This window comes from Apteryx mantelli, chromosome Z, assembly GCF_036417845.1.
Source record: "Apteryx mantelli isolate bAptMan1 chromosome Z, bAptMan1.hap1, whole genome shotgun sequence".
In the NCBI taxonomy this organism is placed as follows: domain Eukaryota; kingdom Metazoa; phylum Chordata; class Aves; order Apterygiformes; family Apterygidae; genus Apteryx; species Apteryx mantelli.
In genome coordinates this window covers 22,792,046-22,815,997 of record NC_090020.1, presented here as the reverse complement: position 1 = coordinate 22,815,997, position 23,952 = coordinate 22,792,046, and the positions used below count along the sequence as shown (strand labels likewise).

Sequence of the window (23,952 nt, the reverse complement as noted above, 5' to 3'; positions counted from 1 at the left end):
TTGCACAGGAAACAGCAAAATAACTGAACTTTAATTTATAAAAAGATAACTTTAGATTCCATTATTTTAGATGGATAGGAACCTCATGTTCAGCATGGGGGAAAGAAGATACTTAAATATTTTCCAAACGAAATACTGAGGTACACTTCGGGGCCAGACATGATGTGAAATGATTGTCCAAAACGGATCAGCAAGGGCTTATGAAAGCCAAAGTAAAGCCAAATTAGTGAAACTCTAATAACTTTACTGAGCAGGATGAAAGCCGGAAGGACAGGAAACAGCCTCCTGAAAGGTTATTTTTGTGAAGTTAGATTTCAAGGCCAACTAAAAAAAAAGACTGAGAGGCATAAGCTTGGTGCTCATCAGCAGCAATGAAAGAAAGGTGCTCTTCACATACAGATTTCTAACCAGCAGTGAATACTGTCCAAGAGCTTCTTGGCTTTCAGGCACCGAAGAACAAACAAAAAACAAAGAAAATCCCTGTAAAGCAACTTTGTATTTTAGAAGACAGATTAAGTAATTCTTAGGAGCTAAGTTATACCATTGAACATACAGACTTACAAAAAGCCTTGGAAAAACTGGATAAACTTTTAAGTAACAGCATAACAGTATAACAGCAGCATGATCAGACGTTGCTCTAAGTGATCGAATGATCAAACTGACCGAATTCACAAACAGGTAATATAAAATAATACATTTCATTTAACAGAGAGGTTTCAGAGTATTTGGAGTTCTGAGAGCCCTTTAGACAGCAAAGTAACCCACAGTTGAGTATCTATAAGATTAATTTACTAAGGAGATCCAAGATTTTTTCTAGCAATGGACAAGACTCCCATAATTGTATATCAAACTTGACTAACGGTAAAGCTTGTGTTGAACTTGCAAATAGGGGAGGGGGACAGCTAGAAAGCTCTTCTGTGCTACTGCTGCAGTACTAACTGCTAACAATGAGAAGTAATCTTATAATAGAGTCATCTCAATACCCAAGCTCTTTGCTGAGAAGTACACACACAAACAATTCATACTAACAACTCTAAAACTTCCTCTCTTCCAGGAAAGTTAATCATATACTTTGCAGTTTATGTAGGGGAAAAAAACGTTATTCAGAAATGAGTTGCTTGGTAGAAAAATAAATTAATATGAATTTTGTTTTGAGACCTATCAGAAGAAGTATCTGTGATCAATTATTTGTCTTGTCAGGCTCCAAAAAACAGGGAAACTATTTTAACTCCACCAAACACAAGCTTCCTTCTCTAAGGAAACAGTTTGGTTCTTCTCATGAAACAGTGCTAACAATGGAGCTGAGGTTCCCAAAATGAAGCAGTCCTCTTGACATCCTACACCCAAACCATGCAGAGCTTTGAAAGTAAGGCTTAAGGTCTCAAACTGTACAGTCTTTGAAGGAAGTCAGACAGAGCAGATGATACGAGTCAGTTAAGATGCTCTTTCGGCAGCTACTGCGTTACCATAGCCTACACAAGCATGATTTCCACTGTATCCCCCAAAAGAAATGCTCTGGTGGGAGCAATTGTAGACTATTAATGGGGGATCCATCCATCTGGATTTCTTCTATTCCTTTGGAATTTATCACAAACTCCAATTTATCAGATGCCTGGAAAAGCAACACAAGAATATTTGACTAATGATGATCCAGTGCATTACTCAGCAACTTCTCCACAACATGCGAAAGAGGAGCTTCCCTTTTCAAATGGGATGTCGGATATTTAAACAACACACGTTAAAAAGTCTCTTCAGAGTGAGTGGGTTTAAGAACAGTCTGACTTTCAGCTAGTCAATATTTAAATGGAGTAATTGAGGCAGGCCTCCTCCTTTCAATAAAAACATACAAACCAGTTTTCATGACAAATGACAGCTCACTAGACTATTCCTGTTAACTACAGTCAGTTTGCCATAACTGTGGCTCCTGTGAAACCATATGAAGCTCATGCATGGAGCAATTACAGTAACTGAAGGAGATCAGATCCGGTGTCAGTAAAATGTTGATTTCAGGATCAGAAACATATTTCAGAAAGAAACCCTTCTTCTATGTATATGTACACTATAACACATGCAGTGCCAATGAGGATAGAAGGGACAAAGATTCAGCCTGCGATTTTCTTTAGTACCTTGAGGTCATGTCAGTAATGAAGACTAAATACATCACCATAAAGAAAAGGAGTGCTCTTTCTGTATCAGTCAGCTCTCACATTTGAGAGTTCTGGTTGATTCATTATTTTTGTGTGGATCTATGTTAGCATACAGGTACGTTGTGGCTATGAACAATGGACTAGGAAAATGGACAAACACCTGAAAAACTTCAAAATCTTTTCTATTAAAGTTTTTATATCTTATATTGGAGATTTGTGTTAGCCTCTTCAGTACCTGAAAACAAGGGCATTTGCAAGACTTTTGTCATTATAAGCGGTGCTATTATCTATATAAATATTGTTTTCCAGCCAAAATGGAAATTCAGTATTCAGGACTCCTTAAAATCAAATCCTGCTTGTGACGTATCAGAAAAAATTACAAATTCCATAATGCATAATATTATTTTTCTAATGTATCACTGGCCCATAATGAGAAACAATCTATTATATGGATTTTGCATTCAATCTTTTTGTCAAAAACTACATAGCACATCAAAAGTTAATAACACTGGGGAGTTCAGTGATTAATACAAAAACAAATGGTATATTACAAATTTTCTTTTGTTCTTCATTCACAGTGATGAAACTGCCAGGATTTAACCTTTAAGGGTTAAAGAGTTTAATCAATGTCAATGTCTGATCTTCTGAAGGCGATAAAGAACAGTCTGTCTAGCGATACCCAACAGAACATCACTTTGTCAAGCCACAAAGCGCCCAAAAGCTTGTCAAGTAAGTTACCAGAAACCTCTTTGTGGTTAGAACTCAGCTCCTTCCTGCTTGACCTATTATTTGATATTTGACCACTTGGTTGCAAGACACTTGCTCTTTCCAGCTGAAATGTCACTGGGGCATCTTGTCAGCTCCCCGACATCTCGGCCTGACATACAATTTTACTTTTGTGTGCTACAAGGCAGAAAATGCAGGGCAATGGCCTTGCTTTAAATTCTGTCAGCATCAAAGATGGGCGTCACTCTTGGGTCCTACCAACAACAACAAAAAAGGAGCCTATTTGAAGGTCAAAACAGCCATTACTTTAAAGTCTTTCAGCTTAAACTAAAAACATTACCTGCAACACTGGTTTGGGAACTGTCCTTATAAAGTACATAAACATATAATCAGAAATCCTCCCTGCACAACTGTTCTTTCTTATGAAATGCAGACTTGATAAAAGGGTGAGTTTTCAACGCCTGCAGGGACCAGATTCAGCAGTTAACTTAACTTGTTCAAATAGGCAAGTGGTATCATGTAGCTTTACAAGGAGCAACCTGACCTTCTCACATTGACCAGCAGTGACATTATTGTGCAGGAAGAGAAGCAGTCACATCATTTCTGTTTTGCACAACCTGCTTAAAGTTTGCAACTAAATGCTTGTCTTCAGTTGAGCTGACAAGAGAAAAGAGGGGGCTCAGTGAACCATGGCAGGGCTGCCATGAAATGACAGGAATCATTGGCATACATTTCAAATAGCTCTCTCAATCCTATTAAAGTATTGCAGTCCTGCTTTAAAATAGACAAGTATGAAACAACTTTGATAGATAGAGACTAAAATGGCTTATTGATTTTTTTTTTTTTAAGTCTGAGGAAAATTACCCAAAATGTGTCATTCTTTAACATTTAAAAATATACTACATAAAAATGAGCAACTACAATAAATAAAACTTTAAAAAATAACTGTTTTGGTATGCAGGGAATGAGAAGCACAGAAATGTGAACATATGAACACACATTTTCATAAAAATGTAAAATTAATGTCAAAAAATGCATACGCTAAACTACAACTCAAAGGTAGCAACAAAATTGCACTTTAATTGCATCATTTTACATTAATACAATTTTTTCCTTCTAAAAGATTATCAATACATAGAATCTTAAAATCCATTTTCCATTGTTCTTTTGGGACTGGATGTGACATTCAGGCTGTAGGAATAGACTGAAGACTGCGAATTGGCTCTATTGTGTATAAAACTGTAGGATGTGTCAGGCTCAGCTTGCAATGGTAAAAAGTCTGGGATACAACTCTGGTCCGGCTGAATTCCTAGCTTGAAGCCATGGTGATGTTTGAACTGTCTCTTGATTCCTGGAGTAAAATAAAATAATAATTAAAAAAACAAACCAAAAAGAATCTACACTCAGAATGAAACAAGCAAGAAAAATAATTTCATTATACCTTACACATGTGTATATATACGGAAATATTTGCAAACACTTCTTTCCTGTTTCAAACATTTATTTAAAGTACATGATATCCAAAAATCTATATTAACCTTTGATAAGCAGCAGAAAAGGATATTAACTTGTGAATTCTGCACTAATCAGTGCATTATCCTATGTTATTTGAGGTACTTCAAATATTTACAGAAAACTTCTACCCCTCCTCATTATCATTTTTACAGTGCTTTATTAATCAAGTAAACAAACTTATTCTACCAACTCCATATCACTTTTACTAGGGGGAATATGCCACACCACCCACAAAAGGTATTATTTTAAATAAATTTTACCATTACTTAAAATCAAATGCTTAGTACTCTTTTCAATGTTACTCTGTTAGAAGGTAGTAAGAGAATATACATTGAATGTACAATACTTGGAAACATGATTCATATTTCAGTGAGTCTAGACATTCAGTCAAACAGTTACAAAGGTTAGACCAGTTAAAATTCAACATTAAAGAACTAGCAGCACCAAAACATTGTGCATCCTACCCTTAAAGATTATAGATGATAGCAGTATATCATCAATAATTTTCTAAAATGCTAAATAAAGACACTCTGTATTCCCTCAAATATCCATAATAAAAAAATAATAATAAAAAAAATAAAACACAGTATCATATTGCTCTTCTGTCCTTTACTGGGATATTTTAATCAATGCATTATATGGCTGTGGAAATTACAATGAGTTATTTCATCAGGCCATAAAACTTGTGAAAATTTCATATGCAAAACATAACTATGAGAAAGATAAAAATTAAGATCCTGAAAGACTGTTACTGTATATTTGACTTTTTAAACACTCCTTGGCATTTCAAGAAGAGTATACACACACATATACACAGGCAGATATAAACACACAGACACACAGACTCTAATATACAGACTCATATATAGCCAAAGAGGAGACTCTGTGTGCGTGCGTGTGTGTGTGTGTATTCATATTTCAACAAATCTAGACATTCAATCAGATGTATGAACACATATTCACGCAAGATTCCCCTTTCCTCTGCTAGTATTGCTGGAGAAAAATCAATGGTTGCCTGTAACATCTACTTCAACAGTTTCCTTTGATATGGACTCTCTTGATTTCCTGATACACCACAAGCTTATTATGTAGCTACTCAAAACAGCTAGGTTGTCCTAGACTTTCATGAAGAACCCATCTGGCAGCAAATTTAGATGACTGTTTCAGGGAGATATTTAAGATGATACAGTGTCTTGAGTTTGCTAAACTCCAGTGGTTACAAGGATGAGATAACCAACAGAAGTGGCAGCTACTGATCTGTAACACTCTAGCATTTCACTGCTGTGAAAACTGCTAGAGACTAGTGAAACTGCTAGTGAAACACTATGCAGAATGGGAACTATTAAAAGCACAAAAAGCCTCGCTGCATTTATATCTGCACATTTGAAATGAGATCTCAATAACAACATCCACCTATTATACCAATTAACAGTTTGTTTGCATGCTTTAATTAGCTGACCACATAGTCAAAATTCTCTCTAAAATAAGTCATTCATATGAAAATATGACAATATTAAAATATGCAAATAACTTGTGTAATTCTAAAAGACTTTTCTGAGTGTAAGTAAATGAAGTCACTAAGACATAAGCTATAAACTGGTTTCACTCTGGGTAACAAATATTGAAGACTAATCTACACATACTGCTTTGCACTGCTTTCAACGTCTCAATTAATCAGAGTATCATAATGATTAAAAATCACCTGCTACAATTACACTCTCACACTACACTTTTTACAGGTGTAGTGATTTTTTTTTGAAGAATATGTCATCAAAAACCTAAGTAAGGAGATAAGAAATCAGATTTCCTTTGAGAGTTGCAAAAAAAAACCTGTATGAAACTTAATGATTGGCAGCAAGTCAATAGACTATGTTACAGTAAAAGCTTCACTGTTGGGGGAAAAAAGCTCTGTTTTAGTTACCCAGATCCTCTGCTGTACTTCACACCAAGAACAGAATACTATTCATTGAACAGAAAGGAAATAGGATCTTACAGCAATGTGATTGACGTGAAAATATCTTGGCTGCTATTGATAAGAACTGTTTTGATCCCATATTATTATACACACTTGTGATGAATAAGGAAATAGTATTCTATAGGTTAGTGTAAAAAAAAAAAAAAAAGCACTTGAAACTGTTACAATATACATTGGCTGAACACTTACCTGAAGGCAGGAATTATAAAGGCAGTTATAATTTCCCCAACAGACCCCTTTCAACATTATTGTAGTTAGACACCTTTCTAAAACATGTATTAAACCGACAAATGACTGTGCCAGAGCTGTGATGATAATCCATCATGTAAATATGCATTTAGGTAATTTTTAGAAAAGGAATTATGTATCTTAAATAAGGCCCCGTTCAGGTAAATCTTTAGCGTAGCACTTATTTACTCAATAAGTTGTAAATGATTTTGTCTAAACTGTTACACTTCATCAGGTAAACAGATATTTAGGACACAAAACATCTAGCCAAAACAGGCTCTCAAAATGTTTATGGAACACAGTAACTGGTCATGTTGCATGGTCATTTTTCAAAGTCTGACAGTCTAACTTTATAAAACATGTCTTCCCAAAAATCTAAATATGAAAGGTTAGTCTAGATTATGAAATAATCGCTCTCTAAACTAGATTTAACTTAAGCCATTTTTTAGTAACAGACACGGAAAAAGGTTTCTAAAACAATTACACTCTGCTGTTTTTCTTTGGTGACTAACCTATGATCATACTTAGGAACTAGTTTGCAGATTGTCTCATGAAATATAAGCTGTTATACCAAAGTTAAAACTGATTTGTAGTGTACTGCTTTACTATGTATGATATTGCGAGGGAATATTATAATACTGTCACGTATTATACCCTTATGTGGGTTTTTACTGAAATGTCAGTCTCTTCAAAAGCATCGTATTGTGATCAAAGGCACCCCATTTTGCTTTTATATAGAAATACTTACGGAATAATATGCAGTTTGACACTTGGAATTAGAAGACTACACACATTTTGATAGTGGTGCAAAGAGATAACTACAATCCACTGTTAGAAGTATATTGTTTATCTTCAGTTGTAGCAGTACAAAATCTATAACCAGAGCTGAAACCACAAATCAGTCACCATGGTTTCAGCCTTCAAAGTCTATACAAGGAAAATTTTACTGAACAATAATCTTTATTATAATAACTCACTGCATCTTTTCCATTTTCCTCTATTATGTGTATGCTACAACAATACCTCCTTCCAATTTTGGGATTTCCTACCATTAATTTTTGTCACTTTAAACTGCTTTCAAATATTCAGCTTCAGAATACCTTAGCTCACACTTCCCTTCCACTTTCTTAACACTCACACTTATAACATGTAATGTTATAAAAAAACCAAAATGGTAAAAACTGGTAAGGCTCTTTATCAGTCAAGATTTCTGAGTTGTGAATAACATGCTTGCATATATCCTTTTGACTGAGGTAAGAAAGAAACGACACCACTTAGTGTCAGAACAGATGACGACTGTGGTAAGGGATGGAATACAAGGGCAGAAATAGTAATACTGAAATTACAATAAATAAAATACAAGAATCAATTACGGGCATTCCTTGGGTGCAGATCAAATGCAGAGGCTACCAATAAGCTCAGTGTTGTATCACTTGCTGAACTGTATGGCCAAAGGCTGCTCTACTGAAAATCAGCTGACCACACGATACCTAGTACGTGAGGACGCCTGTCAGCAAACAGACAGAGGAGCAGCACGCCAGTGTTTTCTTTTCAATTGCAGTATACCTAAAACCTCTGAACAGGCTGCAGCACAGCCACTCAAGAGTAGGAAGAAGCACAAGGTAAGAACAGATGCAGAGACTAATGGGAGAAAGTGGGAAGAGTCAATATATTTCTCCATAATTGATTTCCGATAATGATTCGTTCTCATCTCTTTCCCTCATCCCAACTCCAGAACATATACATACACAGTAATACCAATAAACTGCAAACCAAATGGTCAGTCATGTTCTTTTCAGCTTCTCCCATCTCTCATTGTGGGTAGTACCACTGTTGGAGACAGTGCTTGTTTTTAATAACCATTTTGCAGCACTACTGTGGAAAACCTTCTATTTCCCCACAAAAAGATGCAAACTCTCAGATCACTCAGAACCTCCTTTTCAGACTGCTATTTCCAAAACTGAGTTGCCTTTTCCACACAATGGCAATTACCATGGACTTCCAATATGCTGCTTAATCTTTTGTTGTTGGAAATAGGTCAAAAGTCATTTCTCACTCTCTGTCAAATAAAACAGCAGATTGAGGAAAATGCTAAAAACTTGTGCTTCAAATGGGAAATAGAGCTACTCGGTGTCATTGTAATATAAAGCTATTTAGCAAACTTTGTCAAAGCAAAAATGTATGCAAGTCAAAAAAGGATAGTTTGTTTCCCATGTCAATGATTTCGCAATTCTGTATGCTGAGGCAGTAAGACTAAACTGCTGCTCTGACACAAGCACAAAGCAGTAACACAGTAATATCCAGTATAAATTTTAATTGTCAGCACTCCTGCCTGGATTCCACAAACATTTGCTATCAGAAAATAATTCAGTGGTTTGCCAACTCAATACATATTAAATTACAAAGGTAGACACACAACACACTTTCTTCTTTGGGTGCTGCTAGCCAACAACAGTAACAGCTTTCTTCATTACCAAAGAATTCCCTTTTCCACTTTCAAGAGTTTTATGCAAACAAAGGATTCTGAAATATCTGGAAGTTATAATTTTTTTCCTGCTTTTATAGTGCTTTAGCATTTAAAGTGTTCAGTGAGATCACTCTCCAGAGACTCCAATTAAAGACAATTAAGAGAAAAATTTCATAATACTGTATTTATTTTTCTGAAAGAAACTCCTACTTTATTCAAACCTGGTATGTTTCAAACAAACTTGGTACAATTGAAGAACACATGTGATCAGATGGATTATCACAGATGAACGCCTTATCTTCAATGTTTTGCTGACTGGATGATTAAGAATTTGATTTTGCATTGCTAATTTTGATAATTTCTAAGTATTTTGGCAAAAATCCACCACACAGCCCACTTAGTATGTTTCTCTTCCAAATACTGCCTTGGAAAACACATGAAAGTTTCCATTTTTCAGGTCAAGTTCTCTGTACTGCACTTTAGTAATACCAAAACATTAGACAAATTATGTAGTGCACTATTTTCATAGTGAAATGCTTGGTCTGCATTTTGATTTTGATCCAAGTTTCCAAATTCTTTAGTAATGGAACACAGCCTCATCACGATGAGAGACTTTTTGACCATGCTACTTACCAGTATCCTTCCACTTTCTCAAGAATAAAGGCAACTTTTATTGATTTATTTTTAACCTGACTAGCTAACCTGAATAGCTATTGGTTTATTTTGTGCTGTGTATTGCAACGAACATTGAAGGGTATACTGTACTCTTATTAAACTGTTGTGGCACTTCTCCACGCTTTGCATCAGTGTATGAGATTGTTGTCATTTTCAACCAATGCTCCTCTGAGTTCCAGGAAAGCCGCTCCTTAGTTTTCCCACAGATCCTCACTGACTCTGACTAGTATGTGCATCTCTGATGGTTGCCTTCACAGCCTTGATTCTTTCCAGCAAGAAGAGGAGAGAAAGACTACAACCAGAGGCTAAAACACACATGATTTCAATACCATGCTGAGGCACAAGCAGCTCATGGAGAAGTCCTTCCCACTTAGCCTTTTTTCCTGCCAGTGATAGTGGGAAAACATTCCCTATCTAACATTTTAAGGTGTCAAGCCTCATATTCTCCTGAGAAATGTATTCAGTCATCAGCTGAACTCCTAGGCAGTGTGACTGTCTGACGTAAGCCTTCAAAGTTTCTTGAGTTGCATGTATAGCCGTTCTAGCAGAAAAAAAGTGTATTTACATTCATTTTGCCAAACATTAGCATCTTCTGTCCAATCATTTGAATGCAGAAATGTTAGAAGAAAACAGCTTAGAGAACAAGGGTTGACACATACAGTGCGAAATCTTAAGGTGCTTGAATGCAATGAGGGAGAAAGTGAGACAGAACCACATTTCATCTCCCTAACTGTGCTATACTCCACATGAACTTTGTGACAGGTCTCTGTCTCTCAGCCACACTTGACTAGCTTCTGCTGACATTCAGCTGTCAGAGAGCAACCCTTTACCATGCCCCTAACATGCTCTACAGCTTCACCCAATTAACTCGCTTTCACTTGACATTGCAGCAAAAAGCTTCATAATAGGTGGTCAAGGTGCATGGTGTCTGCTTGCCCTCTAACCACTCACACACAGCAAGATGCTTAGCTATCTCCCTTTTTGTCTGTTTGCTCAGAACTGGTGCAACTACAATTTAGTCATCCCATAACTAAACTAGACAAGGAAACTTGAGCTTTGCCAGCAATGCATTAATGTATCTTTAACTGAAGACTAATTTTAAAGCAGAGTCCTACAGCTAGTCATCAGAAGCATTTTGGCAAAAAAGAAATTACAGTGATTCAGTAAAATGCTTCAATCACTTCACAATTAATAAAGATATATCGTATCACTAATACGTATATAAGGGGAAAAGATAGAAGAAGTAATTATTTCTAATAGTAATATTTTACAGCAGAAAGGAGAAAGGTCTAGGAACAATGAAAGGATCTTTATGATTCAGCTTTCTTGCATTAAAAAAATCTTTAGGCATTCAGAAAATTAATTTTTGTTATGTATTTCTGCCAAAAATGCAGTATTTTTAAGGAATAATGTTCAGAACAATAAATCTATGTGGTTAACAAAACAAGTGACTTACTAAAAAAATGGGAAAAACATTTTAGGATTCCACTGATAGCTTATTTAAAACTGAGAATAAACATAAAACTTATGTACTCTTCTTTGCAAACAGATGCACTGAGAATATTCCAGCTTGCTCACTACTTTTCTCAAATGTATTTTCATTAAATACATGAATTAGTTCAGAAAGGCCCTGAAAACCTATATGTAGGTGAATACGTACTGATAATATTTGAATACTTTTTGATGAAGAGGCCTATTACCAAAGACGGAACAGTCTAAATGAGCACTGGTATCTGGACAGTGGGATTATAAGAGTAGCTGCAGTGAATGCCTTTGGTAGCCTTATGCATTTCAATTATTAGAACTCCAGAAAGGCAAGAGTTGAAAGATTATCCATTGACTCCTTTCAGTTTCTGGGTGTTTGCTGAACTACAGCAAGTTTAGATGGATTATGTTACCCATTTGCTTTGCCAGCATATTTGCAGTGACTAGTCCCATTGAAATTTTCTGTAAAAACACTGAAAGAGCATTTTTCATACACAGAATCTGTTCTTTATGAACAGAAGCAGACATCCAGTTTGCAGAAAGCAGATGCTCAGGGAAAGCTATAAGCATGAGGGAAGGAAACCAAAAAGGAAATTTATTGACTGAGGTGTAAAGCAGACACCTCTCTCAATAGGAATTTATAGCAAGGACATAGAACCAACTTATCTTTATGAATCATGGTGAAAAGCAGCAAGTCATAAGGACTTAGAATTCACATACCTCTAGAAGAGGTAACTGATGCTAAAATGGTAGTTTTCAGGAATGAAAAAAAATGTAGCAAACATCTCACTTAGGCTTCAAGCAGGAAAATGGTATTACTCAGACTTAAACTGAAGTGCCAGGGACATACAAGGCCTTTCAGTGGAGAATATAACTGCAGATCTCTCCAAAAACCTTTAGATAAGCAAAGAATGATTTCTTTCCACTTGCTTGTGAAAATACAACCCTGTGCTGTCCATAAACCTGAAGCAAGAAGGGAGATGCTCATCTCATGAACTGATAACCTTTTACATCCTATAATAAATTGTAGATTGAAGTTAGCTCTCAAGAGCCAGGGGAATTAGGATCAAACTGTATACAGACATGGTTAATGCAAGCTATCTGCACCTATTTGAAAAAAAGATTGATTGCAATCTGTTATTCATAATACAAGCATTTGCATGTAGAGTAAGAACATCTGCATTTGCATTAGGCTACAGCCATGTAACTTAGCTCATCCAAAATAACTGTATTAAACTGAGTGGACTTAAAAAGATGCTCAGATGATAGACCAAAAAATGGCGCAATTACACTGCATGCTTAAAAGTGAACTATTGTTGGTGTCAATCTTATTTTCTTGAAAGAAATGTTTCCTATTGAAATCATCAATGTATTAGGAGGACAAAGGATCCACCGTCTTACCACTGCCAAGGCAGTGGGCTTTTTCTGGATATCCAATGTAAATGTGTAGCCTGAAAACTCCAAGCCAAAATCCTGATTAGGGCTCCATCCCTCTCCCTCTCCCCATAAGCTAGACCAGAGAAAGATTCATCAGGAGAAGGTACCTTTTGGCTCCTAATAGGTTTGGGTTATTTTTCAGACTTTTGTTTGCTTATCCAAACCAAACATTTTGATGTTCATTCATGTCCAGTAAAACTTAGTTCAAATAACTTTAGAAGGGAATTCCTCCTGCTCCCCCCTCCAATTATATATGTGAGGAAGTGTGTATTTGTTAGAGAGCTGTAAAGAGTAGTTGTATAACAGCAAAGTTCAGGGAACACAGTGGAACAGTTTTTATAAGAAAGGTGCTTAGTAAATCAATTAGGGAAACTATATCAGCTCATTTCATTCAATCTGTTTTCAAGCAAGAGTGCAGAGCTATTTTAAAGTGACAGAGAACACTGAATTTTTAAGTGCTCCTGGTAGATCCAAAACTGCAAACAAAAGAACAAGTTATATTCAGCAGACAGGACCAAATTCAGATTTTACTCACATTGTTACTCTAGCAGAGTAATGACATGTGATTCCTGATGCTTGGTGCTGTGAAATTAAGACTCCATCACCATTTGTGAGTTTTTAAATCAGAAACCAGTCACAGAAGAGAACTGGCCTTCCTGCAATGTTACTTAAAAATATCAGTTGATATCTGAATGGCCTAAAAAATATTTTAGGCTCAGTTTCGTTTCAGTTGGTGGCTAACATGTAGGTCTTTTGTAAATGCAAGATCCAAATTATATTAACTGGGCAAGGAATCAAGCTTATCAGTTATAAACAACTTGAGTGTGGGTGAGCTAGGCTTACTGTCCCTATTGTTTTTGGCCCAATTTATATATACAGTAATACTTCAGACTGAGATTAAATAAAAACCTAATAATTACTTCAACAGAACTTTGTATACTTATTAAATTCAAGAGTACAATCAGCCTTTTAGAACTGCTCTTAGTTCAGGTACTAGATCATCACTTTCTGTGAGGCTGAACATGCAGTCTGAGTAAGTCTACTAAGCAAATGGAACTAATATTTCCTGCATACCAATCATATTTTATGTGAATCAACATTAAAAAATGTTAATGGAATTTCATCCTTTGGTATATATATGCCAAATGTGTGTTCTGAAAGCACAGAAGAGTTAAAAGAAACAGAAAATCACCCCACATATAGCATTACAAACTTTCACCAGGCATGCGAAGTATCAGAAATTGCATGAGGAACACAGAAGAAAACTTTGAGGGAAGTTCCTTCAACTTTTTCATCGTTTAGCATGGAAGTTGTAGCATAACTTTTAAAAATCTTTATACACAGGGACGTTTCAGTAATTTGGTGTGCCTTCTAAATTGCAGAATGATACCTTAAATTCCTGATACTCAGAGCTTCTGATTAGATTATGTTCTTTTAAAAAGTCAGTTACTCATAGTGAACCTCTGTGAGTTATTAAATTCAACTAGAAGTTCTTAAAGCAATAGGATGTTTTGACATGCTCAAATTAAAATGAAACTGGAAGACTTTTAGTGTCAGGAAGCTTTGCAAAGTCCTGATTAAGTTACAAGATATGCCCAGGCACCCAAAAGAAATTACAGTTATTTACAAGACCCCATAAAAGAAAAGCTGAAGTCACACACAGTCTGGAAGACTAACATGGACCCTTACCATGAGTCTATAACCACATAAGCTGATCGCTTTGTGATCAAATGAGACCTTTAGTATACAACAAAGGCTGGAAAATTAGTGAACTATTTTCATGATGGTGGTGCTGGCCTAAAAGAGCTTAATTCATCAAATTAACCTCATCTGTAATAACTAGATAGGACAAAAGGTTTCTCAAACATAGAGGTAAGCATACAAATTTAACAAAGGAAATTTTTGTAATGTCAGCATTAGTGACATTTAATGGGTGAACTACGTTTTTATGGGCCAAAAACAGTCTGAGTTTGCACCCAGACTCAAAAAGTGGTGTTTTAAAACAACATAACTTTAAAGGTTCCACAGGACCCTCTCCAAAAAGTTATAGCAATTGAATCAGTTGCACCATTTGAAAAAGATGAAGTGGAATCACTGTTCCATGACAATGTGACTTTGCTTCCTAATATTATCACATGCAACAGGGAAACTCTGCTGGTGATTAGCCATACTATTCTGTCTATATTTTTAATAGGTGTATTAAAAGGTACCTTGCCTTCCACTAAAAAAAAAAAAAAAAAAAAAAAGCTAATTGATTCTTTAACAAAAAAAGGGTCCTTCCCTTCCAAAAGGTAGAATTTCTGAAATGAGTCAACAAAAAACAAGTTCTTGTACTGGATCTTTTTATCTAATCTAAGCAGTAAGCAAACTGGAGAAAACAAAAGTTATTTGAAAAATCAAGATTATTATCATGATTTTTATCCTTCTAGCTGACAACAAAGCTCTCTATCCTACCAGGTACTCATTTGATATTTCAAAAATCTGTTTAAGTACCAATTTATTCAGCTGGACAAATTGCTTCATGGAGCCTTCCTAGCCTCTGGAGAAAATGGGTCCCCACTATGATCAATTGGAAAAACTATGCCTTTACTACATAATGTAGGTTTCATAGACTTCTGTGAAAGATTTTAATATTTAATTTAAAAACAACAACAAAAATAAATAAATATACGTTGGGTTAACATTAGTCAGTGTCACTTAAATATGTAAAATCTATAAAAACAAGCATTAAGATATAACTTGCTGACTGTACGCCCTTAAATCATGTCAGCATTACAGGAAAAAAATTATGAGTTAAGAGCAGTGTTATGCTTCATGCCCTAATTCTGAATTTCCTGTCTTTTTATCTGTAAGTCATACTCTCTCATATATTTTGAAGGTTTTTTTTCATTTCTTGTATTAAGTTTTATGCTTAAAATACAAAATGCAAAAGATCAAGCAATGGAAGTAGGTAAGCACATGTATTTCTACAAAAACATATTACTCCATAGGAAAAGTGTCATAGAAAAGAACGTGAGGGTTTGGGTTTTTTTTTCCCCCAAGAGAAAAGGATGAGAAGATACATGCTTGTAGGAGAAGGCAGGGGAAAAAAGCATGGGCAAACCAACAGAGAAATAATTTGATTCTATAGATTCCACAAAAGCACAAAGTAAAGGAGACTGCTACGGTTTCCCACTACCGTTCTTTACTCTCTCATTATCTCTTTGGCCTGGCAAGAAGCACTACCACCCTAGCAGAGGATCCACTCTCCTCCTCCTTCTCTGCTCGTATGAGTGAGGTGCAGTCTAATGGCTGAGAAGTCTGTTGCAGGACTGAGACTGGAGATGATACCCAGCCTTGCACTTCCATGACCCTTCCCTTCCAGCTGGGCCAGGTGGACCAGGAGCAGAGAGTCACAGAGAGGAATTGTCTCCTCTGAAGAAGTATTTGCCATTCTGCTGGCACTGAATGCCCTAGTTCTGGGGCAGTGTATCTCTGCCATCCAGAGGGAAATACAAACACATAAATATGAGATTTTGCCATACGAACCTTAAAAATGTCTCTTTTGAGGGGAAAATTCTCTTCCCCAGTACTTAAAAATGTTGTTTTATGCTAAAGTAGATTCTCCAGCCCAATTCAATTAAATGTCAGTACTACTTTTTTTTTTGTCTTTTGTGCATATAGTGTTATACAATGCCACATTATAAATGGGGGCATGCTGCACATACGTGCATTTCTGTGACTGCCTGAGGTATATGCACTCCTTTTAGGAACATTCACTAGGTCTCTCTCTCTTGTCTTTTCTCTCTGCACGCTGGTCAGTGAGCTATAATGTAGGGTAACATAAAACATTATGAAAGACAGCAAAAATCCTTCCCTCTACTCAGTAAGCTTAATCACTATTCAGAAGTGGCATGTACACATCTTGCACTGCATATCAAAGCTAATGAATGAAGATCAGCACTGAATTTTCTCCTTATAAATGGTACTTTGTATAGTTAGCTAAAATGCACAGAAATGCAAAACCGAACAGGTGTCAGAACAAGAAAATTATTCATAACTGTATACTTTATATGATCTAAATTAAAGATGGCAAGAAAATATCAGGAAGATGACAATCTGGATTCCATGGATTTATATGCCATATAAGTATCTGAGCTGGAATCATTCAGGCACAGCTATGCTCTAATCCCCTCCAAAAATTTTTCAGCAGATTCACAGTCACAGAACAAACAGGCATTCCCTTTATGTTTAACCCACAGTTTAACAGGGAATAACAGAAGCTTCCCAGCTCCCTTTCTTGAAATAACTTCTTCAAAAGGGAGGAGGAAGCACCTTATGGCCTGAGTAAAAGTCCTTGAGTCTGGAAAGAAGTGAATTTGGCTGCCTTTGTAGAGAATATTCCTTTTCTTCTAAAAAGCCAATAAAATTGTGTCCTTAGCTCTGTTCTTTTGTAAAAACTTTTTCTCAGGGTTAGGTGTCCTGGTCTATAATATTCAGTTCTCAAAATAACAGCCTGTCTAGCACTCTCAATACTTTTATTTCTACTGAAGCATTAGCAGTACAGGTAATAATATACAAAAATTTCTTCTATTTTGATGTGCTGAAAATGTCACTTTGAGAGGCATGGGAGGACAGCAAAAAGAAATGACAGCATGTGGAAAAGAGTAAGCAAACACATATTACTATATTGTAGCTGGTGAATAAAACTTGTTGTTTAGTATTAATGAAATGTTTTGTAAGACTATTGCAAAAACGTCTGATAAGGAAAATAATATCACATAGTCGTCTCCTGACTCCAAGTTGCCCTCCACTGCCACTGGGCCCTTTCTGAAACATTCAATTCCAGGAAACTCCAAGTACCATTTAGCAAAGCAAATAAAATAAAAGGCTAGTTCATTCCTATCTTTCTCTTTCAAAAGCTGAACAAAATGAAGTATAGGCATTCACTTCCTTTTTCTCTGCTAATCTGCTGCAGACAGTGAATGAATGCATGACGTTTTTCTATAGGGCAAACTTGAATCTATACCTTAGACTTGTTCCCTTATCCAAATTATTAGTCTCTCCAAACTAATTTCCAATTAGTTACTCTAGGAGGTATAACTATTGCCCTGGCCTGAGCATTTAATGTAAGAGAATACAACTTTAGGTTCCAAGAGACTTATTTTCAGTCCTGGGAACTAAGGACCCTTGTTTGTGCACTAGTAGATCCAGTACCTCACTAGAAACACATTTCTAATGCCATAGAAATGCAAACCATGAACGAAAAAGGGAAAGGAGATTAGCTTCCTGAAAACATGACCCTCCTTTTTTGCAACTCAGCCAATGACTTGAAAGATTTGTTTTGTGCTTAACATTGGAACAAACCTGCGGTCATTTAGGAACTTCATGGTTTCCATTAAACCACACAGCATGGACATTTGGAATTTCATGGCAACTGTGAACTGAGAATGCAGATCTTGCTTTTCCAAAGCACAGGCCTCTGCCTTGAGCTAACACCCACACACATTCACTCACATTCCTTGGCCAATTCATGTCATTAAGGAGACTTTAAAAACAGACAAAACAAAGCAAAAAAATTAAACTTCTTTCTCAAGCACTTGAAAGCAAACTACTGTCAGTGGAAATGCAAAGTTTAAATGCAATGAATGCATTATGTCTATTTACAGTATTTATAATATTAACTCTGTAGCTACTCTGAAAAGCTGAAGTATTGGAAACCGCCTAATTACCCAAACATTTACCTCTCTGCAGGTGTAAATACATGGACCTAATAAGCTTTCCCACTGTGAAAGCAGTTACTTAAATTATATTAAAATATTAAAAACTATTTAATGAGCTTTTTTCCCCTTAAGTAAATTGAATGTGTGCCTTAACCTGCTTCAGGCAAAGGAAGTTTCAAACATATTGGTTTTGAAACTAGCCATTATTTCCTATGTTGCAAAAATGGCAATTTTATTTCCCAACAGCAAATGAAACTGTCAGGAAAATTTAGATGCAATAAAATTGGGTGGTTAAACCAACATGCTGGATTTGGAATAAAACTGAATTAAAGGAATTAAAATTAAGCATTATGTCAGTCAAACTTTATAAAAACTATTTTAAACTTTTTTTTTTCTTTTGCAAAAGTTAGGCTTTGGACTTGGTGAAGTCTAACCGTAACTACCCATTTTATGTCCATCAATAGTGTCACATTTGAAATTTGTGCAATGAAAAATATTTTGCATAAAATGTGTTGCTTCTGGCAACATTTCTGCCTAAATAAAAAGTTGTCAGGCAGTGTGTGACTTTAGTGGTACAGAGTTTTAAAATGGTGGCTTCAGTCCAAGGCTAGCTAATAACGGCTGACATGCACTGGAATCTTGAGGCCTAAATCAACATTGTTTTCACAGCTGTAATTAAGCCACCTAATCAGAAGCACATTTTGACGGGACAGTTTCTGGAAGCCAGACATTACAATTTCTTATGCCTGGAGCGCAGTGGCTCATGAGAGGTCCTCATTTAATTTCAGGTTTAAAAAAAAAAAAAAAGCAGTAAAATGAAAAGACTATAAAAAAAGCAGTGTACGACTGTTGAAATGAAGCAGGCCTATGTATTCATGCCTTGACCAACCCTGTATCCCACCCTCCTTCGGCTCTCTGCCGAGTCCCCATCTCTCAAGTGGCAGCTGCACACAGTGAGATTAAGGGCTTCTGCCAAAGTCAACAGATGAGCTGGTCTGAACTGGCTCTCTGTGTGTTCTGATTGTAAATTGTGCTGGTGATGATTAGAGAACTCTAACACAGGATGTTGACTCTTAAAACTGTCCAGAGAAAATAATTTTTTTAAGTTCAGAAATTTTTTTTAAAACTTTTTTTTGTGGCTTGGTACATAGTGTTGTGTCTATAACTTTCAGATGATTCAAATGTGAATTCACACAAATTAAATAACTACAGTATTTAAAAAAAATACGCCATCACTTGCTCACAGCATGATCCTTCATTTAGTGATGTTTATATAACAGTGCTGCTGCTGAGTGCAGTTCTCTGACTAGCACACTAAAGCAGTCTTGCGTTTCTACCACCTGCCAACGAGAGATCCCCCTGAAATTCAGAGGATCTGATTTTTCTGTGTGTGTGTGTGTGACTATCATTTCCCTACACTGTCATACTTGAAATGGCTAAACTGTCTTGCTCATTTTCTGGAGCACAGCTACATTAGTAACTTTAACATAAACTTTCAACCCCAGAGGCCATTGTAAAACTATCAATATGAAGGCACCAGTCACTGGGGTCTGATTACATTTAGTTCTGCATTTTAATTACATATGGATTCTATTAACTGAACCTTTTGCCTTATAGGCAACATTTTAATCAAATTACTATAATTTTCAAATATGTTACAATAGTCTGACAAGTTAAAAGTTCACCTACCTAGAATATTAACATCAAAAACATTTTGCATAGAAAAGGAAGTATTCTTTACAAAAAAGCAAATGTATTGAACACTTTGCCTCAAGTCATATTATGTGATTTATAATATTGGTTTCATATCATTATATTTATTATTGGTACTATAGAGTAATCAAACAGTTTAAATTACATGATTCATACTGTTTGGTTACAACTATTACTTATGTAAGCAATACCACATGACAAGGTATTTACACTAGTATACCTGCATTCCTTGCCTATGCTGTAAGGCTGGCAACTAACGGCCAATTGCTTACAGTCAAGTAAGAAATGCAAACTTTTCAATTAAAAAAAAAAAATACTCACTAGGAGATATTACTGCTCTCTGGATTTATCCTGGTAGAAGATTCAAGTTAAGTAAATATTTCCAATATGGCTCTCTATTTTTGCCTATACTGATATGTCAGTCTTTTGTGTCTATTTTTTGTCAACAGTAAGGAAGCTCTCCTTTTGTGCCCGTCAGATTTTTCTTTACTTATTATCACTTTAAGAACATTCCTATGTTTCACAGTAAATAAGCCATGCACTGGTATTTAACAGCACTGAGTAAAAGTTACAATTATTTGAAGTCCACATCTTACTGAATTCCATCCTGGACTACTGCCAAAAAACACTGTAAGAAAAGAGGTAACAATGAAAATATTAAGTCTGATTATTTTCTACAGGCCAAATTAAGAGCCAATACATCTTACACCCAAATCGGTCCCTTGAACCAATTCCAAATGTTTAAAAAAAAAACAGTTCAATTCCAAAGCTTTCAAAAAATCTTTTCAGTTCAACTGTGCATCAGGCTAGTATGAAGTAGTGGAAAAGCCAAGTAGAGTTTTCATCCAGGACCTATCTGCTCTTGCAACATCTGGGAAGAATTCTCCCAGCTACATCAGTCATTCCATGTTCTAACACAAAAGATATGGCTCCTGCCCATGAAAGACATTCCCTGACATTTAACGCTTACACCGATGGAGTGAGTGCCTTTCTCCCAGATAGCAAGTTAAAAGGCAGTTTTCTTCTTTCTTTCTCTCCAGTTCCTTTTTCATAATTCTAAATGTAAGACATTGCATATGCTGCCCAGTTAGAAGCAGGTCTCACAGCCTAGATACACCGATTGATGCCACTGACATGGCAAACAAGAGCGTGGGGGAAAACGCATGTAAAAGCACTACTCTGACCAGTGTGGCTAATGTGAGAAGAAACTGTCAGTGGTGTAGTTACTTGATAAATCTGAATTTAAAACATTTCTTTTCTCCCTTCCCCCACATTAACTGGGTTCAAGTACATCATGAAAGCTGAGGGCTGACTGCTGGTCCTCTGAGTAGGAAGAAGAGTTTACATTATGCTTAATGCAGTTCTTCAATAAAAAGTATGGAAGTATATTTCAGCTACCAGCATCTCAACAATGAATACGGATTTCTCACATATTAGATCATTCCACTTGCTTCTCTCACCTTACCAAAAACCTACAGTCCTTGGCTTTTCAGTAGTCCACATGATATCATTAGGCATTTTCAGACAAAGGACAGTCACAGCCACAATGTGGGGAAGAAAAAGGTAAGGATGATGCAAAGGCACATAAAGCAACGAATGATTTGATTTTCAACACAAGCTAAGATAAGCATCCAAAGACAAAAGTTCTTTTCTTGGTTAGTTTGAGAACTCTGCTCTTCTTACAGACCTTCACTTCACCCCTCTCTTACCCATCTGAGACTCACCTTCTCTCCCTCCCTTTCAGTTAAAGTTTTCCCTCTAGCTTCCCGAATTTCCATTTCTCCAGTGCACACAAGGCTTTTCTTTCATCATCTTTATACATTACTTTCTCTTCCCACTCATTTTCTACTCTCCTTTCATTCTGAAGTTAAAACAAAAGAGGAAGGAATATCACCAGATTAGCTGAATGCTTCTGGGTGACCTAAGTATAGCTTTCAATTTCTCTCTTATGCTGGTTTGCCCATGGGTAGACATTGCAGAAGAGAAAAGGCCACAGAGAAAATGCAGCACATTCAGGATCAGAGAAACACCTGACTACCTGAAATAGAATAACAGTGTCTTCTTTTGTCTGCCAAAAGTGATACCAGGATATTTTAAGTTCTTAAAATTCTGACACTAGTGCTGACACCAGTGCACAAAATCTCAAGGCTGAAAGCTATGAAAACAACACCTTCTGGAGAACTATTATAATGAATTGAATTTTGTCACTTCCTCATATGTGTCAGAGATCACACTGGAAAATACAGTGTCACTACATCCACTCCTCACAACACTGCGCTTGCAGCAACAGACTTTTCTCTGACAGTATAGATACCGTGGATTCACATGCCTGCCACGTGAATTATATGATGCCACGTTACCCCAAAGCACCCACAAAGTAATTGCTTATGACTGTATTATTGCACAGTAGAGCACTCAAAAGCTCTCAGTTCAAAGACTACTTGTTACTGCAACTCTGAAGAAAAGTGTAAGTACAGTAATAAGCCAGTGCATTTGAAGGAGAAATAAAATGGATCAAAGCAGGATAACCCAGTACTGTTAAAGTAACTGACAAGTGTTCCTTTAATAGGAAACTTGAAGAACAGTCCAGTCTGTGATGTCTACCTTACTAGATTTTGCTAAACAATAAATAGGCAGGATAAAAAGAAACATGAGAACTTTTCAGCTGATATCTTTGCTAGTTAAACACTTTACACAGATTCACAAATTATGTGTACAGTTACTATTGGTGAATTTCTTTCACTAAGCTCATCTTCTAAGTGCTTTAAGCTTTCCTAAAGAAAGTATAAGGGCAGAGATGTGCACAGAATACAGAAAAATCTGTAAGTGGAACAGAGTTTCTTAAATTTCATGGAGAAAATGGCAGCGGCAGTCCAGAGTTGAGTCCAGTGCCAATGAAACTCTCCATCTTATTTCATGAGACTGAGAGCTGGCTTCTCTGTTCCTACTCCAGTGACCTATATCTTTACAGCCAAGTCTTCATGGCCGTATCAGTGACATCTTATTAGATGAACTGGAACTTTACCAATTACAGACATAGCCCCCAATGTGGGCATGCAGCAAGCTGTGGAAGACAGAATTGTGATTGTGGCAGTCGGACTTCAGAAGAAGCAAATTTTAAAAAGCAGAGAAATACACTGAGGGGAAACTGCTGCAGTTGAGAAGAAAAGCTATTATAAAATTTCAATGTTTTCATGACAGAAATAAAGGAAAAAGAAATTTTAGAAATGTAATGAAGGCTGTAGAACCTTCTGGTAAAGGAAAACAAAAAATGGAAGAGAAATCAAAAAATGGACAAGAAAGGAGATACAGATAACAGGAAACAATGGAAAAAATGGTGCTCTTGGTAGAAAAGTAATAAACTGTATTTCAGCTCTATTGAACTTGAAAGAGTTGCAAGATTGAAAAATACACTACAGAAAGGCAGATAAAGGGTTGCAGAGAGGAAGAATCACCAGATACAGACAAAGACAGAGAGCTAGACACTAATAAAGAGTATAGAATATGTTTTGCCATTGACTCCCTTTCACCTCACATAATTATTCTCTTCTCTCTAATCATTGTTTATCTCACCTTTGTCTGTCATGATCATATCCCTTCCTGTTCTTCTCTGTTGGCATTAGCATGAGCACAGAGAGCAATCTCAGAATTTAAACACTATGGACAAGAAGGAAAGCAGTAGGACTAGGAGTAGACTGGAGGATGGAGATGTCACTTCAGAGTCTTAGACTGAAGATGAGAAGTCAGGATCACTGATACTGCCTTATGGCATCAGTTTTGTTTTCACAATAATCAGCAAAACCCTAAGCAGAAGCAGAGGACAAAGTGGTGTGAATAGAAAGAAAGGTGATGTAGTTAGCAGATATCAACATAAAGAGGCCA

At 36.2% G+C, this 23,952-nt stretch overlaps 1 protein-coding gene across 7 annotated transcripts in view; it reads right to left on the bottom strand.

Annotated features, from left to right (window-relative positions):
• Positions 1-4,096: 4,096 nt before the first annotated feature.
• Positions 4,097-23,952, bottom strand: part of CCDC171 (coiled-coil domain containing 171) — a 155,842-nt gene continuing 135,986 nt past the window's right edge. For all 7 annotated transcript variants that reach the window (XM_067315429.1, XM_067315424.1, XM_067315425.1 and 4 more), the window contains one exon: positions 4,097-4,224. In XM_067315429.1, the coding sequence (XP_067171530.1) occupies positions 4,183-4,224 (42 nt within the window). In that variant the 3' untranslated portion in view covers positions 4,097-4,182. The remainder of the gene's footprint in view (positions 4,225-23,952) is intronic.